This window comes from Diadema antillarum, unplaced genomic scaffold, assembly GCF_040938485.1.
Source record: "Diadema antillarum isolate AM-2024a unplaced genomic scaffold, OU_Dant_1.0 seq00000903_RagTag, whole genome shotgun sequence".
NCBI lineage: Eukaryota > Metazoa > Echinodermata > Echinoidea > Diadematoida > Diadematidae > Diadema > Diadema antillarum.
Window position 1 is genome coordinate 618,757 of NW_027271762.1, and position 19,609 is coordinate 638,365.

General features: G+C 36.1%; 1 protein-coding gene across 1 annotated transcript; it reads right to left on the minus strand.

Annotated features, from left to right (window-relative positions):
- Positions 1-10,061: 10,061 nt before the first annotated feature.
- On the minus strand, positions 10,062-19,169 carry LOC139741110 (uncharacterized). Its single transcript, XM_071651699.1, has 6 exons — positions 19,038-19,169; positions 18,400-18,522; positions 14,413-14,500; positions 12,170-12,220; positions 10,874-11,035; positions 10,062-10,090 (listed from the first exon to the last, which is right to left on the minus strand). The coding sequence occupies exons 1-6, from the start codon at positions 19,167-19,169 to the stop codon at positions 10,062-10,064; spliced, it is 585 nt and encodes a 194-aa protein (XP_071507800.1).
- Between the last annotated feature and the right edge of the window lie 440 nt (positions 19,170-19,609).

Sequence of the window (19,609 nt, forward strand, 5' to 3'; positions counted from 1 at the left end):
TTTCCTTTCTTTGATAATGATATTGCATACATTCATTAAAGCATATACCTTACCCCCAAAATAGGCATGCTACAGCCTTTATTCTCTCTTGCACTGTCACCTGCACACACGACGCACTGTCACTCGCACACACCTACACTTTTATTGTCTACTATACCATGCAGCAGTCAATGGTGCTGCGTGCTGTTTTTTTTTCTTGTTTTAAAGCGCCAAGTCATTATTTTTCTTTTCTGTTTTTTTTTCTGTAGCAAAATGTGTTTTGTGTATTAAGATTAAGAGTTTTATGAGTACATATATAATTGGTGTTGTATTACATTGGTATCACATATTCAGATAGGGCCTCATCCACGTCAAGCTCTGCTTATGATGACGGTCCCCTGTATTGATTTCTCTTTTGTTAATAGATACAGTATGCCTTAATATGTTATTTTGATTCATAATTATGCCACTTCAGACTGAATGTTGTTACGCAAATGATTTTTCTTTGTATTGATTTGTATGTATCTGTATCATTTTGTTTTCATTTGCAATTGTATTCGGAGAAAGAAAATGCAGAAATAAACCAAACAAACAAACAAACAATTATCCAAGTTGATATTCTTGTGTAGTTTCTATTCTCTCGGGACACCATGGAAGAACAGCAGTGTTCTTGATGATACATCTGAATTGGTAATCCCTCCGCATTCATGTATGTTTGTTCTATTCTTATGTACTGTGTCTGTATGCTTTATATCTTAAGATTGTCTTATTCTATATTTTTACTCTGCTCTTTGTATTACTCTCCTTCTAATCCTTGAATAAATACAAATACAATAAAACAGATACCCACATAATCTTATGCGTGCACGTCACGAGACCGATACCCACGAGTCATACAGCCTGCAAGTCATACAGCTCACAAGTCATACAGCCCACAAGTCATACAGCCCACGAGTCATACAGCCCACGAGTCATACAGCCCACGAGTCATACAGCTCACGAGTCATACAGCCCATGAGTTCGACTGTCACACTAAGCCAACAAGGCCCACGAGACCGACTCAACTTGTATCTGTCGAGCTCATGGGCTGTATGATTCGTGAGCTGTATGACTCATGGACCTGTTTTCCATGTCGAACTCGTGGGCTGTATGACTTGTGGGTGTCGGTCTAGTTGGATGACCCCACGCTCATCTCCATACATTCATTCTATGATAACGCACATTCAAAGTATGCATAATACGCAAGTTCAAGTTCAAGTTCAAATTTATTCGTTTTTTCCACAATGTATAAACATAAGTCTCACTTTCTTGAGTCACAAAAAACAATGCATACAATTGTACAGAGAAAACAATAATAATGATAATAAACTAACAATAGTGGTACATTGCAATAGTTGTATTCTGTGTGAAAAAAAAAGCTATAGGCTAGCCTGATTTTGAGAGTCGTTGTTATAAGATTGTAAAAGAAAAAAAAATTTAACCTCCTTATAAATGAGTATATCATAGAAGGAGCAGATTTTACATCATGATTCAGGGAATTCCAATAATTTGGTCCAGTGTAAATAAACGTATTCTTTGCTAGAATCGTTCAAAGAAGTGGTTAATGAAACTCGTAAGAGCGTCGGATGGGGTAAATATGGAATGAATGATTGTTTTTTTTTAACATAGAACCAAAGATAGGTGGGAGTAAGTTGTTATCATAAAAATATACATAAATTGACCTAAATTAGATGAAAATAATTCGTTGATTTTTAACAGCTTAAAACAAACAATGCATTTGTATGTGAACGTGTGGGAGAATTGAAAATGATACGGAAAGCTTTCTTTTGCAGTAATAACTCTATTCAGCAGCGTCTGATGAGTGTTGCCCCAAGCTAAAATTCCATAATTAAGGTAAGGGGGTATCAAAGAGGAGTATAACACTAATGATGTCTTTTCAGGAATATAAAATTTCAGACTGTGCATAACACCTATGTTACGAAAATAATTTTGCAGATGATATTATGATCAATATGTATTTTCCAAGAAAGTTTATTATCTACAAAAATACAAAGAAATTTAAAATATGACACTTTCTAAATTACGATCATCCAGAACTATTTCTGAATTCAAAGAATCAACAATATTACTGAAGAGCATATATTTTGTTTTTTGAACATTCAATGATAATTTGTTAGCGCTGGTCCAGTTGGTCACTTTTTTCAATTCTGTATTAAATTGTTGAACAAGAACATCAATATCATTATGGGCAAGAAAAACATTGGTATCATCAGCAAAGTGTATAAAAGAAAGTAACTCTGAAACAGAGGAAAAATCATTGATATATAATATATGAATAACAGCGGCCCTAGAAGACTTCCCTGTGGAGCGCCACACGTACCATCTCTTATTACTGAGTTATTATCTCTAATTGAAACAAACTGTTTTCTGTTAGCTAGATAACTCTTGAACCACTCCAAGGCCTTCCCGCGTATTCCATAGTGCGATAACTTGTGGAGTAAAATGCTATGATTGATTGTATCGAAGGCCTTGGAGAAGTCCAAGAATATACAAATTAAATGAGAATGGTTGTCAGTTGCATTAACAACTTTATCAACAAGGCAATCGCCAAATTGTGTCTCGCCCATTCGCGTACAAGGAATTAGTATTTTTTATAACTCCCAGAAGTTAATTGACCCGCTTATGACCTTTGACCTTGTGGTGACCTTCAACACCCTAAGGGACATTTACCATCCAAGTTTGGTCAAAAACGGACAAAGGGATCAAAAGTAATGAGCCATAATCGAAACGCGCCATAAAAACTTAACATTGGGCCATAAAAATTTGTTGACCCCTTTCTGTGACCTTTGACCTTGTGATGGCCTTTAACTTCCCAAGGGACATCCACCGTCCAAGTTTGGTCACAAACGGACATAGGGATCAAAAGTTATGAGCCATAAACGAAATGCGCCCTAAAAACTTAACATTGGGCACTAAAAGTTCGTTGACCCCCGTCTGTAACCTTTGACCTTGTGGTTACCTTCAACTTCCCAAGAGACATCTACCATCACCCAAGTTTGATTGCCATTTTAGCAACATGTGCTGAGTTACGTGTGATTAGAGAGTCTTGCAAGTAAACTTTAACGTATGACCTCAAATGACCTCTTACGGCACCATAACATGAAGGTACCCCCAGTGCATCCATCACCCAAGTTTGATTGCCATTGTAGCAACATGTGTCGAGTTACGTGTGATAAGAGAGTCTTGCAAGTAAACTTTAACGTATGACCTCAAATGACCTTTGACCTTATCATGTGACCTCTTACGGCACCATAGCATGAAGGTACCCCCAGTGCATCCATCACCCAAGTTTGATTGCCATTGTAGCAACATGTGTCGAGTTACGTGTGATAAGAGAGTCTCAAGTAAACTTTAACGTATGACCTCATTATGACCTTTGACCTTATCCTGTGACCTCCAACGGAACCATAACATGAAGGTACCGCCAGTGCATCTATGACTCAAGTTAGGTTGTAATCCAAGCAACTTATGTGAAGTTATTTGTCAAAAGAGAGTCTTGCAGGTAAACTTCAACATAGAAAAGAGATTCTTGCACATATTCTTTAATATATGACCTCAAATGACCTTTGACATCATCACATGACCTCCGACAACACCATAACATGAAGATACCCCTAGTGCTTCTATCACCCAAGTGTGGCTGCCATTGCTGTAACAGTTGCCAAGTTATGCATCATAAGAGAGTCTTGCAGGTAAACTTTAACATTTGTGACGGACGACGGACGGACACCATTTGGATCCCTTAGTCTCGCCTTCACCTTCCGGTGGGCGAGACAATAAAATGAGGAACTGCGTGGATGTTACTGCGTTTTTCTCGAAAAACAAACTGACAATTTGTGAATATTTTGTGCACATTAAAAGAAAACAATTCTGGTGGACATTATTCTTTTCTAAAACTTTCGACAATGAAGATAATAAAGAGATTGGACGATAATTGCGGACAGCCATATTATTACCTTTCTTGAATATTGGAATTACTTTAGCCAATTTCATTTTATCAGGAAACATACCATCAGAAATTGACAAATTAAAAATGTGAGCCAAGGGATCTGATGATACAACTCCTTTAAGGATACAATTACCTATATCATAATAACCAGAACTACGTTTGTTTTTAAAGAGGATACAATGTCGATAATCTCATATCTATTTGTTGGAGTTAAAAAAAAAAAATGGGGGTTACACAGGCCTAAGAATTCAGTAAAGTTCTGTTCTGTAGCCGGAATACTATGAGCAAGCGTTTCACCTATTTTTGAAAAATAAAAATTAAAAAAACATTTGCAATATCAACAGGGTCATTAATTATTTCATCATTCCACTTTATTTCACCAATTTCTGTTTTTTTATTCGACATAATTATACCCTGTTTTAAAACTTTGCAGGTATTCTTAATATCAGACGTGAATCTCAACAGCTGCTGAGAATAATACATTTTCTTTTCCAAACGTAAAATCCTGGTTAATGTGTTTTTATACGATGTATATCTGTTCTTTGTTCGTTCAGCTTTTTTTCATTTTGTATTTATAATACAATTGATTTTTTCTATTAATTGAACGAAGAATTGACTTTGAAATTCATGGTAACCTAGGTGTCTTTTTATAATCCATTTTACTTTTTTTTCTGCACGTCGGTGCAGGATGTTATTCTTATGCCTGTTCTCTTATACAATACAAATGTTACAGCTTTGACACTTTCACCAAGAAATTTCTTGTGGTAAAGAACTAGGGATTATAAAAGGACCACCATTTTCAAGCAAGAATAATTATATCTTATATCATTCATATATATATATATATATATATATATATATATATGTATGTATATATATGTATATGTATATATATATATATATATATATATATATATATATATACTCAGCAAAAAAGAGAGAAAGTAAACACTTTTTCAAGTTCATCTGGCTAAAAATTATGTTTTGCATACCATGTTAAAGGCGATTTAATTAGCTATCAACCTAGTATGTCATTGGAAAGGTTAACTTATTGCATGAGTGAACACGTTCGGTTTTTCTCTTGCAAGGCAAAAAGTAATAGAGGAAAATGAAGAATCTTCTGTCAAATCCAGAAAAGACATTAGAAAAAATTACGGTATTCAACAAAGAAAGTGAAATTTGAAACGTTATTCCAAATTACGAAAATTTGAAATGATTTGGTTCTTGACTTTGTCTCATGCATTCTTATACTAGTATTCCTTAATTAAAAGGTAAAATGAAGAAATTCTGTCGATTTTATCACCTTTACGGCTTACTCCCTGATGTCATTTAAAGTTTGAATTGATGGAAAATGCTTATGTTCCACCTTTAGTTTCCCCACTTTCTTTTTGTTTTCAATAAAAAAGGGAAGCAAGGGAAAGGAAACTTATTTCTGCTGTTTCATTCATGTCTCCCAGTGCGTTAAATTGGTCTTTTGTTATCATTGCTATCTTGGAGGGCATTTACAGATGAATTTCAATATTTGTCCAATTCCGCAATTTTTACTATTCTGCAAAAATGAATGTGTTCACTCATGCGTAAAATTTCCCTTTGTATAAACCAACCAGGTTGATAGCCATTTGAATAAACTTTGATATGATATATGACACATTGATTTTTATCAAAATCTTCTATGAAAGATATTAATTAGAAAAGGTGTTTACTTTCTTCTTTTTTTTTTGCTGAGTGTATATATATGGGTGAGAATTTTGAACGATGTACAATTGCCCATTTTCGCACCTCATGACATTCTTTCCCTTAGAACACGCCAGGATGATCTAAGAAACCAGATTTTTTCATGTCATCTCAAAGATTGGTAAATTTCCTTTCAGGAAATATATGGTTTGGTTGACTTTTGCCTGATATTTTTCATTTCACAAGGACTTAAAGCGTAAAAATACGGTAAAAACGCTATTTTCACAATAATTTTTGTTTTTCAAAGTAATGATGTGCATATTTAAGCATACGTGGCATCTAATATCTGACCATGTTCTGGATCTGACATATCATGGGTATGAACCACAACATTATAAGAACTATATGAGCACGTATAAAATCACAGAGAACAATTGAAATATCAAAGTCCTAAACAGGCGAACGTCCGTGGTGCTTTTATTTCTATCGCTGCTGCAAATTCTACTTTGTTTTCCCAACTGTAATGTATACGAAAATTTGGTGTTCCACCTAATGAACATATCCTGCAAAAATTGTACGTCTGCTGGCTGTACATGGGACGTAATATTCTTTTATGCAAAATTATACTCAGTTTTCGTCACGGACGTGCTTCCGCTATTTTCGAATAAAGATCGTATCCCATTAAACGCTATTGGTGATATTGTTCTGAGTCGTAATCAACTAAGATCTAGCCACACGATTATATATTTGTTTTGAGTTTCTGTCCATCCTTTGTCAAATAGGAACCGAAATTATATTTTTAGACGAACCTCCGAGAAAAAAAGAACGTCCGTGATGATTAAAACGTTTTCCAGTGGGACACCATCTTGCTTTGATGACGAAGGTGCATTTTACCTTTGGCTCTCTAGCCGAGGAGCTGTATGTTATTTTTGGAGCGGACTGAGGCTTGTCCGCAGTTTTTGGACCATGCAATTCACCGAAAACCAAGCAAATAATTAATATTTTCTCTGAAAATTCACCTCGTGATCCCCCTCTGAGCAATAAATATGTTGTAAGGATGTCAAATGTCTTATAATTTGCATTGACAATACCTTTTCAAATTTTTGACAGAGTTAGGAAGGCTAGGTACTCTCTGCCGATTAGTTATCCGTCCGGGAAAATGACCTTATCAGTAGAACGAACGTCCATGACAATTCCAGCGAACGTCCGTGACGTATGCAATCCCTTCGATAGGGATAACTTGTCCCAAAAGGGTCCTGTATTCTTTAAAACTTTTAGCTCCAATAGTCACAAATAAAGTTTTACAAAGTAAACAATGAGTTTAGGGCAGTAGTTTCAGAATTTTTAAGGCATTATGTGATCATGATGAAGAAACAGTTGAAAATTTACTCACAATTTTACGCTTGTTTTCCCTCTAATTATACAAAAACAGCTAAACACTGAAAACAAAGTTATAGGAAAATTTTGCGTAATCTGTAATTTCTGTGCATTTAAATTTCTTTCTATTGAGGATCTGGAGACAATTTGTACTGTTACAGGTTCTGAAAGTTTCGCTCACGGACGTTCTGTCCGAGAAAGGAAATTGCTGATAATTACAAATATATCACTGCACATAAAGTTAATGTTAGTTGAAAATATTACCAAATCACCGAGCCGCTCATACCCAAAAGTGAATAATGTTCAGCACTCAATTTACTTGTAATAACAACAGGAAAACGTTTTGGTCACGGATGTTCGTTGGTAGAATAAGTCAATGGATTACATAGTAGGAGAAAGAGGATCAGTGCCACTTTTTAGTGACAGGTGCGCCAAGTGTTTATCTTTTGAGTATGGTAGCTGCCGTCTCAAACAGAACACATCCAGTTTTGGCTCCCATAACGGACGTTCGCTGTAATTGTCATGATATTAAATGCCTTAATTCATTCTTATTTTTCTCTTCATGACGATTTTCTCTCATTCCCTCAATAGCCTGCACATGCTGCGACCAAACAGAAAACAGAAACAAAACAAAACAAACCAAAATAAATCCGAAAAGTGCTACGTAATCACATGCAGGATAATGACGGAAGAAGTCTGCAATGGGCATGTGTTGAATAAAAAATGGAAAAGTTTCAAAAGGACGTGTAAGCAGTTGAATAAAAATGACTGAGAAACAGAGAAGGGATCGAGCTGCTCCAACACACAGAGAAAAGAATTGCCAGTGCACTCCCGTCGTACCAAATTCCTGTGGAGAAGTTTTTGTTTGTTTGTTTACGTCTTTTATTCATCGAAATGCCGTCACAAGCGAACAAAAATAATGCAGTTTACAATTGTCGGATGAAAACAAACAAATCCTCCGCTTATCATCACATGGTGTTGTTTTATACTCATCAATGAAAAGCAATGCTCATTTGTAATTCTTTCCAAGATTTTTTTTTTCATTTTACATTTAAGAGACAGAGAGATTGTCAATTTGTTTTACTTTTGTGCTTACTTTGAAAACAAATGTTAGAAAAAAATAATGATCAAGAATAGGTTTAAGGTTACGCTTTGATACGTTCGCTCTTCCTAAGATTCGTTACTCCGATGTCCAAAGGTTTGTTATTCCGAAAATGAAAAAAAAACACGTTTGTAGTTAATTAAGGAGGTTGTTATTAAAACAATTCTTATTCCGAAAGTTTGTTAGTTCGAAAAATAAATATTAATGATCATTATCTTTAGGTCCGTTCTTCTAAAAGTGGAAAGGGCCTGATATTCGTTTAGGTGAAAACGGTTATTATGAGGTTTTGAAATTTGGAGGATTGTAGTTGTTAACTTCTTTCTCCACATTTGGATAAGCGAACATGATTTTTCATGTTCCGATTAATAAACCTTTCGATTAACCTTCGGAGATTTCTATCATTTACCGAATAAAAAAGCTTCATAATTATACGAACTCTATCAATTTTCGTATTGACAAACTGTATGAATAACGAGCCTCCGAAATGACGCGCTACAACATGTTTGTTATAACAAACCATATTGTATAATATCGAAGTCACAAACATCCATCCATGTAATTTGGACTTACTGTGTCTTGTTATGATGAAACTTCGCAGTATCGAACCTATTATCATTTCTGACTAATATAATAATAAAAATTCTCCTCGGTAACTGTGTGTAACACAAGGAGCAAACATAGAGGGATATCTTCCCAACGTATTCGTTTGTCCTCCCCAGCTAAACAACGTATTTCTATAACGGAGCACATTTCTGTTGTCTTTCTACGTTAATTCTTTGTCATAATTTTAGCTGTGACCATGTTCGTTATAAGCAAATTTTGCATTGTAGACTTTAGATAACAAATTTAGGACCTGAATCTTTACTTCATGATAAAGAAATTTTGATAAATATATTCGTTCTCAAGGATGGAGTACGTCACTGAGATTACACGTACGTTTGTACGTTCATTTACAAGAGATGGAAAAATTGTTTTCTTTGATTCCTCAGTATGAGAAGATAAACAAGCTTATGTAATTGAGAATTGGTAATATCTGTTCAGGATTTTGCAGAGGAGTTTGTTCTCGACATGAAATTGCTGTTTGTTGTAAGTAGAATGCGTTTCCAACTCAGGAGAGCTGCATCTTGTTTGTTCCGAACGTCCGTGAGCTACATGCGAACCTCCGTGATGAAAACTATGCTATGTTCGTTGGGTTATAGAGACTGCCTAGATCAGATACATCTTAAAAAGGTATGTTATTATTTGGGAGTAGGGATTGAAGTATGGGATAGTAAAATAAGAGGTCAAAATATTGAGTTTCTGTAAAATGCGCGTAAAGTGGAGAAAGTGTTTAGCGGAAGAGCAATATTTCTACAGAAACGACGAATTTAGTTAAATCATCAGTTGTCTACCATTACGTACAGGTTAAGAGTACAAGCTTAATATTCTGCAAGCACGTACACATGTCCCTTAAGATATTTTGTTAGGATTTTGAACTGAATCAGATCTTTGCAAACTATGTTAAATGGTATTCAAATGTATGTGCTGTACTATTCCTCACGGGCGTTCGCTGCTCTGGACATGGTAAACTTCAGCGGTGAATAAAAACTTGTTCCTCTGGGCAAATCCTAGTATAATTGGGTTCATATTAAAGCTTGAGTTATACTCTTTTAGGTAAGATGAATAATTTGGAGAATGTCCTACTTTTTAAATTTTGCCTTGTTTTGGCTCAATTGTACATCGTTCAAAATTCTGACCCATTATATATATATATATATATATATATATATATATATATATATATACATATATATATATACAAACATAATATACATATAATTACATGCATATATATATATATATATATATATATATAGAAACACATATATACTAGTGCCTAGTGATTTGTACCTTGTGTTCCTGCTTCAGACAATTTTATTGTCAGACCAGTTCAGACATGAAGATTGAAACTGGTGAGAAAAGTGAGCAATATGAGAATAGCGTTTTAACAATGTGGTGAGGCACATGATAGCAGACAAATGCGGTTCAAATAGTTTTTACATAGGGTAGTATTTGAATTTGAATTTTCAATTTGTTTTCATATTTCTTGATAAAAAATACATCAAATAGAACGAAATTAAATAAAATACATGATATCCAACTAGGAGACATAAATAGAATATTGAAACGAAATATATAAAGCTTCTAGTGGTTGATATATGAAAGTTGGAATCTGAGAACGAATGCTAAAGAAATGTAAAGGAACCTACTTAAAAACGAGCTTGTTGAGCGTAGGTCCCAATTAAAATCGAGCTATAAAGCTTGAGATGAGGAGCACGGGTACAACAAACGTCCCAAACATTGAGAAAAGGATAATAAGTAATACAAATATACAGGATATAGCAAATTCTTCTCTGATGCAGGTTTGGGGGACGGATAAGTCACATGCTGTAGGCGGATGAACACGCGTGTGTTCGTGTGCATGTGTATGTCCCTCAATATTTCAAAGTTTGCATGTTGTTATTTCATATTTATCACTTCAGTTCTCATGACAACGTATTTTCACCACAAGGTTCTACAATTTTTGTTACTCTTCTCAGTTTACTTTGTTTTGCTTATGAAACCGTAATCAAAATTCTCTGTTGCCAAGGAAAGTAGAATGTCTATGTTATTTTCGAATAATGAAACAAAGTTTGAATTGAATTGAAATAGTGTACAGAATAATTACAAGACACAGTACACCAAAATCAAACCTAGCACTTCTTCATTTTTCTCTTTGTAGAACAAGGTTTTCTTGTGGCATTTTTTCGCGATCACTCCGCTGTTTACTGACTCGACGAGGGTGCTCTTTAAGTCCATTCCACCTATCTCCTGTTCGAAAATATTCTCTCTTACTGTAATGATGATGTGTCCTCCTGAAATGTAAAGAATGAACAAAAGATTTTTATGAGCGATTGATCAATTGATTGATTTATTGACTTTATTTCATCACGGATAAAAACGTGCTTTAAGCTGTTAACTGGTTTTCAGCAAGACCTTGAACATTGATATAAAGCGTGTCTTCACAAACAGATTTGATAATCATCAGAAACGTATACGTAACATGAAGAGTATATACAATAAACAAAAGAAGTCAAAATGACGAAAAGAATTATACATAAATATACAAAGAGTTGAAAAATGGGCAATCATTATATCACAGTGCAAACCGATTAAGACGTTTAAAAATGGTGGACGAGCGTTTAACAAGATGATTTTTAATGCTTTAGACATCAGTGGTACTATACAGAGCTTCTTTATTGGTTCGAGGCCATCATTGTAAACTGTTCTCTCTACTTTCTATCCAATTAATGTGTAAAATTATTTCTTTTTATCATTAATAATTTGTACCATTTTGTAATATTCTTGTCCTCACCGCTGTAATGAGAATTAAAATAATGATAACTAGAGAAGCACCCTGAGAGCGCAGACCTCCACCAAGCATGCAGCTCATTTCCACCACTGATCTTCTTCTCCCACAGAGATATCAGTGATTTCCACCCATACGTATTTATGGCACTGTGTGCTGAAAGTCGCCGGATTTCCCAAAGGTGCGCACATGCAAACCTCCAATACGCGCAGCCTGAACTTCCAAGTTCATTGACCCTACCTGCCAAAATATCAGAAATCCTTCATAAATTCCCCCCAAATTCTTGGATCACTGCCAAAAATTCTTCGTTTGTTACTTGTGTCATTCTCAACTTTTCCTGCAAGTTTCAACCCAATCCGTTTACCTACTTTTTGAGTTATTTTGCACACGGACAATCTAAACTAACAAACCAATGGTAACGAAAACATTACCTCCCCCCTTGGCGGAAGTAATAATAATGAAAATAGTAATAGTAATGATAATAATAAGAATAAGAATAATAGTATGGTCTTTTTGATCCAAACCTAGTCTTGTCACTTTTACCACTGACCTGCTAAGGTCATTTTCATCACCTAACCATAATGGGATTCGCGTCATGGATATTTTCAGCTGCACACGACTGGTGCCGATCTCCACTTACCAGACTTCGTAAGACGTATCATCTCAGGCAGGCTGTCGCCTTTTAGGTGTCCTGGGGTAAAACAACCAACGCTATAAACAGCGTCGAAGTATCCTACATCATACATTGTAGGTCAGAGAGAGAGAGAGAGAGAGAGAGAGAGCGAAAGGAGATAAAAGCGAGAGAGAGAACAAAAATTGGGTGACATACGAACAGACAATCACGACTTTCATTCCTATCGTTATCATTATTATTCTGTAATTTTCTGGTTGTCCTATCATTCCTGTGTTTAGGGGCTTTCTGCGGTGAAATAAACAAAATGATTGCTTAAGGTTGCCAATGTACCAACCAAGCTCAGTTTACTTCAGTACCCTTCTAAGACATGGATCAACAACAACAACATCAACAACCAAACCAAATTTGACAACATTTTCAGGTCGTTTCCTATGCTGTACATGGTATATATAGCCATCTACTCCACTATGGTACATATGCAAATAAGCTTATTATGCTAATTACGCTATCTATAACATTTGCATCTTTTTGAATGGGAAATTGGTGTTTTTCCACTGTTTTCAGGCTGCCGGTATTAGAATTTACAATATATACATATATCGTATACGCTCATTACATAATTATGCTAATTAGGCTAATTAAAAAGTTACCTAAGGATGCAAAGGTGGCAACCATGTTGAATTCACTTCAACACCCGTCTAGAGCACGAATCAACAAACAAACAAACAAACAAACAAACACACACACAAAAAAACCTTGCATTTAACCACTTTTTAAGATCATGTTCACGGTCTAGGACACAGTGACTTGTCCGTAAACTTGACTAATAATTGCTGACCGTTTTAGTCCAGAAACAAATTCATTACAATTATTGCTCACATTTTGTGTAATTAACATTACTAAACGTTGATTACACTGATGAACATTTTGACTTTTTTTTTTCTTTCAATCCACTAATGGTATAAAGAACATGAGAACATGCGATGTTACAAACACATTAAATTTGTAAAGAGAGTGGCAAGAGCTTATAAAGAAACTAGAAATGTCGCTATGACGACTGGTATGCATGATTCTCCTAATACGTCTCTAGTACATGTGGACAATGTGTGAATACATTTTTCACAAAATTTGCAAAATATCAAAATGACATGTTTGTCACAAATGTGTTGAATGTTCACCTTCCTTGACCTAGGTTTAATTGGATGAATAGGAGAGCATGTATTTGGGGATTTAAGGACTTTAACGTGACTTTGACCCTTTCATAAGTTTATGCATTTAGTAATTTTCAAGGTATGGAGAAAAAGTGCAATTTCTGTATTGAATAGTAAATTGTTACCATTTTCATCTGGCCTTTGACACTAAATTTCATAAGAGAATCACTGTCAGACAGAACATGCATAGTTTGAAGATAACTTGAGCCACTTCCAAGATATGGAGGAAGAAGTAAGTTCAGCACTTTCACCTGATCTTTGACCTTTGACCTTCTTGGCCAAAAAAAAACCCACCCTTCCTTGAGAATCTCTATTGGGTAATACATGCATACACCAAGTTTTAAAAAAAAAAGACATAATCCTGCTGGCATTGCATACATACATGTATGAGGGAAATAGTAAAATTTTGAAATGTTGCCCTTTATCTTTGACCCCTGACCTTTGACCCCATGAACCCCAAATTCTCTAGATAATCACTGCCAGTCAGTACATGCATAATATGCTCCATGAAGATGCCTTGAACAATTTCAAAGACAAGGGGAAAAAAAAGTGAAATTTCAACATTTCTACTTGACCTTTTTACCTTTGACCTCATGACCCCAAACTTTCACCAGATAATCTTGATTGGATAATACATTTATACAATAAGTTTCAAGAAAATACCTTCAGGCATTGCATAGATATTGGGGAAATAGTGAAATCTTCTAAAGCATTTGACCTTGACCTTTTGACCTTTGATCTTGAACAAGTGCACCCAAAATTTGCTCGGCACAACTTCACCCCCTAATACACATACATGCCAAGTTTCATTAGGATAACTCAAAAGGTTGTTCAGTTACGCTGTCCACAAAATTCATTACGGACGGGCAACCCGAAAACATAATGCCTCCGGCACCACTTTGTGGCGGAGGCATAAAAAAACTGTCATAGCGTAAGTTTAATGTTGTTGCATTCAATATACACATGACATACGCTGACCATCTTACCATCTGCAAAGTGGAGTTGACTATCGCCGTTTAAAACTGGCTTTTATCGTACTACAATAGACTTCTTTCTTTGATGCAATCGCTAAGCATTTCGCCGATATATCCAAGCCGTAAACGTTGCGGTATCCGTTGGCGTACATCTTTAAGAACGAATGGCAACAAAATAATATGTACGTTTCACACAAATAGATAAGTTTTTGTTACACATGTAACACAGAGGTTTCATGACACACAAATACATGTTGAATTGTGTTCATTCATGATACCATTAACATCACTTTCGCGGTGAAACGAATATCTAGAAACATTCCAAATATTATAATATAATTTGAGACCGTTCATCACAAAACGAACAAAAGGTAGCACCCCTTGATTTTACGTGAGGACTAAAAAAAAGGTGAAATGTGTCAACCGTGTCAATATTGAGTTTGTCAAATTTTTCTGAAAGAGCTTTTCCTTTTTTCTAGGTTATTCTTTTGGTTTGGGATCATAACATTGATTGGAAAGCGTGTTTCAGCAGTTTTTCTACAGCCCTTTTTATGGGGGAGTATATAGAATGATCGGGTATGTCTTAGAGTCCCCTTTTTTTACATCTTGAAATGATTTACACACTCTTCACTTTCAAGTCTAATAAGTTTTGAAAGGATAACACTATACTGCTTTGAAAGTTGACATTAATCATGGAGAGAAAATAGGTAAATATATAGAACATGCTCAAATCAGTATTATCTCATAATCCCTTTACTGTTGTTGCTCCGCTGGGTGGCATCCTGTGTTTTGTCCCTTTCATTACACAGCTAGCACGGCTAGGTAAAGATATTAAGCGCTTGAATAGACCTTGTAGTTCAGAGCCTTTTTTTTCGGTTCACACTTTTCCAGATTGTGTGTTTTTCTTTCTAGACTTTAGATAGGTTTTTCTAATAGAGGAGTCCATTTCATTTGAGCTATACGTCATTTTAGAGCTGAGGGCTTGCTCTTTCAGAATTTTGTCCATAACTAAAAAATCCATGTCTGGCGAAATTTTGTTGGTTTTTGTGGTGCAACGTCATATTTTTTTCTTCTATTTTCTTCAGATTACTTGGATACGCCCATAAAAAACCTTCCAAACCATGATTGTGGTTGTCGGTGACCTCATCTGTCAAACATTGCTAAAGTATTGATATGATTAATAAATGGCACTGGAATGCACCCTCCCCGAGACCGAGCATAACTTGCATGTTCCTTCGCCATGTCTTTTGTTAGTCATTCTAATATCACAGAAACATGCAAGTTATGGTGAGCTGAGGATAAGGTGCATTCAAATGTGCGTTACAACCCCATTAGCTGCGTTTCAGACGGAGGCAGTTTTTGGTCGGCGTAACTTCGGAGGAAGGGTCGGAGGAGGCTTAGTCGGAGGAAGGTCGGAAGAAAAGGTCGCAGTAGTGCCCGTCTGAACAAGGTCCTGATAACTTCCTCCGGTCGCGGGAACTTACCACGACCTCTTTCTCCAACCAAGATACTCCTGAGTTTGTTTTGTTTGTTTTGTTTGTTTGTTTTTTTCAGGAGTGTCTCGCTTCCACGACTAGCCAGTTGGAGCAAATTGCCCGTGCGGACAAGCGCTGGGAGTATCTATGAACTTACATACCTTGCCACCTAGGTAAAAACTTCCGGGGTCAAATCACAAGGTTGATATTTTGCTAGTAGGACACGTGCGCGTGTAGTGCAATTATAACCTAGTCGATCACGAGGAAGAAGCTAGCCCTCAGAAATTTTCATCAACAAGAATGGAGCAGACAAATACCGCAGGTGAAAAAAACAATCGTATGGTCGACGTGCGTGGCGCTACCACTTCCGGAAGTTACACCGACCCTCCACGGTGATCCCCGCGAAGACGGTGGTAAATTGGTCGGAGTTTCTTCCTACGACCGTCGTGTGGACACAGGGTCGTGGTAATATAAGGATAAATTTAATTTCAATTGCTGCGCCATCAAATTTCACTCCGACTACAAATACGTCTGAACATGGTTTCTCTGTACAAACGCATACAATAGCTAATTCAGATGGCCCTGCATCAGAAAGTTCCAAATTAGGTTAAAAGGGAGCCCTGCTGCCCTGAGGGGAAAAATGCATCTTGACTTCAAGGCTAATACAGGACAGAAAAACAAGTAAACAAATGTTTTTTAAAAAGTATCGTGAAACAGAGAAAGAATTTGAAAACTCTATCCAATACACACCGAAATGTCCTACGGCATGTAATGGGTGATCTGTCACTTTATCTACTCCCACTTCGTCCGAAAGCCATTTTATAGTCTCAACCAACATGGTCTTATACCGTTTCGTCTATAACCAGTTCGTATAATGACCATTTAGTCCAACTGCCACTTAGGCTCATTACCAGTTGGTCTACTTTCAGATAGGCTATGGCCATTTCGTCTAATATCTACAGTTTTATTAGACAAAATGGGGAAAAAGTCCAAGGAGCAAAAATTGCAATTAACCATCTGGTCATTAGACGAAATGATAATTAGCCAAATAGGGCTTTAAAACCAAGTGAGAATTGGACTATAAAGCGGGAATAAGACAAAATTGACAGTAGACTAAATGAATTTATGATAGTCACTATGGCGTCAGGCGAACTGGGAAGTAGACTATCTGATAGTAGACCAAGTGGCAATAAAACAAATTAATGTACGTCACAAGTCCTTGCTGGTCACATGTGTTACCCATTGAATGTTATGCATGCCACGGGACGTAACAATGCAATATCAAGCGATGGATAATATTTTGCTTTAAATGGACAGAGTCTAATATTTAAAGATATTTGAAAGATTCATGAAATGAACATCATCATAAGAAATGGAGATATATAATCTTAAAGAGGTGATAAAGTTTTTGTTGAGATGGCGATACAGATTCTACATTGTAGAAATTTGATTTAAATAGAAATCAGACACATGAAAATTGAAAGACAATATAATTCTAAAAGAAGAATTTGAGGTTTTTTGAAATGATAAAGAGGTCGTAATAAACGGTTGGATCCACCTTTTATTCTGACCTCTCTTTTTTGTTGTTGATATTTTAGGATTAAAACCTGAATCCCCATCTCTTCCTGTTTTATATTATTTTTTTTTTTAACTGATCCAAGGAGTAACCGTGTACCACATATTATGTACAATTATTTATTGTCAGCACCTCACCTTACAACTTAAAGGCTCAACTGCGCACAAACTGAAGTTCCCTCTTTAACATGTAATAAACAAAGTAATATTCTGTCAACGACGACCCTGAGACGGTGACATAGAATAGGAGTATAGGGTTTTTGGTATAGCTCTGTGACGTCAAATGACGCGTTGCCTGAGGGGCAAAAGCAAAAGCAAAACCAAAAAAAAACCAAAAACAAACAGATAATCTTAGGGGAAAAAAAAGAAAGGTTTCTATAATTCAGGATATAACCCTTACCCGCTTGCCCATACGCAGTTTTTGTCCTTTAGCAAGGGATATAATATTTGTAGTTCATTGCAGGGATAAAAATCAGTTTGAAAGTTTTTGAGGTCAAAACGCCTTTGCCTTTTTCTCGTTTGGATGTGTAGGCTGGGCGGACATCCAGATTTCCGATGAAATATTCAGTTCTTTGAAACTCAAAACAAACTTCTATCGATTTCATCTTTGAATCGAATTACTTAAATTGCACCGGTCTTATTTTTACACGAGTGCACTTCACGAGACCGACACCAACGAGTCATACAGCTTACGAGTTATACAGCCAACGAGTCATAAAGCCCATGACTTCGACACTAAGCAAACAAAGCCCACGAGACCGACACATATAAACCCCGTGTTGTGTCTGTCGAACTCGTGGGCTGTAGGACTCGTGGGCTGTATGACTCATGGGTGTCGGTCTTGTGGGATGACCCCGGAAACTTATTATATACAATGATAAAAAAGAAATTTCCGATCCTTTCTTGTGATGTAATTGATTTATCAAATCAGAACGTGATGTGGCATTACTCTTCCTATTAAAGTGTATGTTCTACGGTCCCTGACATGTCATTGAGCTCACCGCTTCGCCAGCGAGTCCTGTACCGCAGCCGACGTCGAGAATCCTAGCGTCCATGTTCGGTATGGTCTGGAGGATCACTTTGGCGGTCGTGGCCTGTAATTCATACGACAACCACTTGGCAATCTGGGAAATACAAAGAGGAACAACCACGAAAAAAGATGACAGCAAATTTACTTTAAAAAAAAAGTAGAAATACACTGATAAAACTACTGCTAATAAAGAAAAACAATTAAGCTTGCAGAGAATTGCTATTTGTGTGTGTGTATGTCTTCTTTCATCGGAATGATATCCTTCCTTCCCCAACCCCACATAAAAAACCCTCAAGATTTCAAAAATACATTTTTTTTTTCAAAGAATATTGACCTTCTTTGTCATTAAAGTTATGTGGTGTTTGATGTGACATGAATATGGGCCCTTCAAAAAGTTATTTGCACTTCATAAATACTCAAAATTCCATTATTGTTGGTTCAATTGGAATATTCCTTATGAGAGAATTCAAAGTACACAATGCACCCCGTAAGACGAGTTACATTTGCTTGTAGTATATAGCGATGTTACATAACAAACAAGAAAAGCACCCCTCCCACAAAACAAAACTCACAGTCATTAAATCATTATTTTCATCAAACAGAATTTACCTGGTCATAACTATCTGCGATATCATCGTATGCGAACTCCACCTCATCCTGTTTTATATCAAGAAGACGTCTGATAGTACTCCCTGCCCTCTTCACAGATTCGATGTCGACTTCGTTGTCCTTTTCAGTCATGGTTGACTTAATTTCCTCCGTGGTCTCTATCTTTATAGCTCTTTCTGTTTCTTCATATATCCCCTACCTAAAGGCGTTTTCTGTTGTTGAATCCTATAATAAGTGGTATAAGAACAAAAATGAAAGATATTCCTCTCCGCTCTTTTTGCTCTTTTTTTAATTATAAAAAGAGGTAAATGTGGTATAGGCAACATTGATTCGGCAAAGACGTTAAATGTAAAAGTTGAGATAGGTATTTGTTAGAGTTTTGAGAAAATCCACCAAGAAGCTTGAAAGCATGAGAATAGTCGGTACAAACGAAAATGAAATGAGTTAATTGTACACTTTTTAGTGAAAAGAATAAGTTTCGAATTTCAAAGCGTGATTCTTAAGTCCAGCGAGAATATGGTAAATCACGGTTATTTCTATGTTACCGCAGTCGTCCTATGTTAAAGTTATGG

What these genes read in the sequence shown, in the direction of transcription:
- LOC139741110 (XM_071651699.1), bottom strand. Translation starts at nt 19,169, where the DNA reads ATGACTGAAAAGGACAACGAAGTCGACATCGAATCTGTGAAGAGGGCA. An exon ending in TCGCAGATAGTTATGACCAG is followed by an intron (nt 18,523 to 19,037) that starts GTAAATTCTGTT and finishes TGTATTTCCCAG; the next exon opens with ATTGCCAAGTGGTTGTCGTA. An exon ending in GAAAAATGAAGAAGTGCTAG is followed by an intron (nt 10,091 to 10,873) that starts GTTTGATTTTGG and finishes TTTTCTCACCAG; the next exon opens with TTTCAATCTTCATGTCTGAA.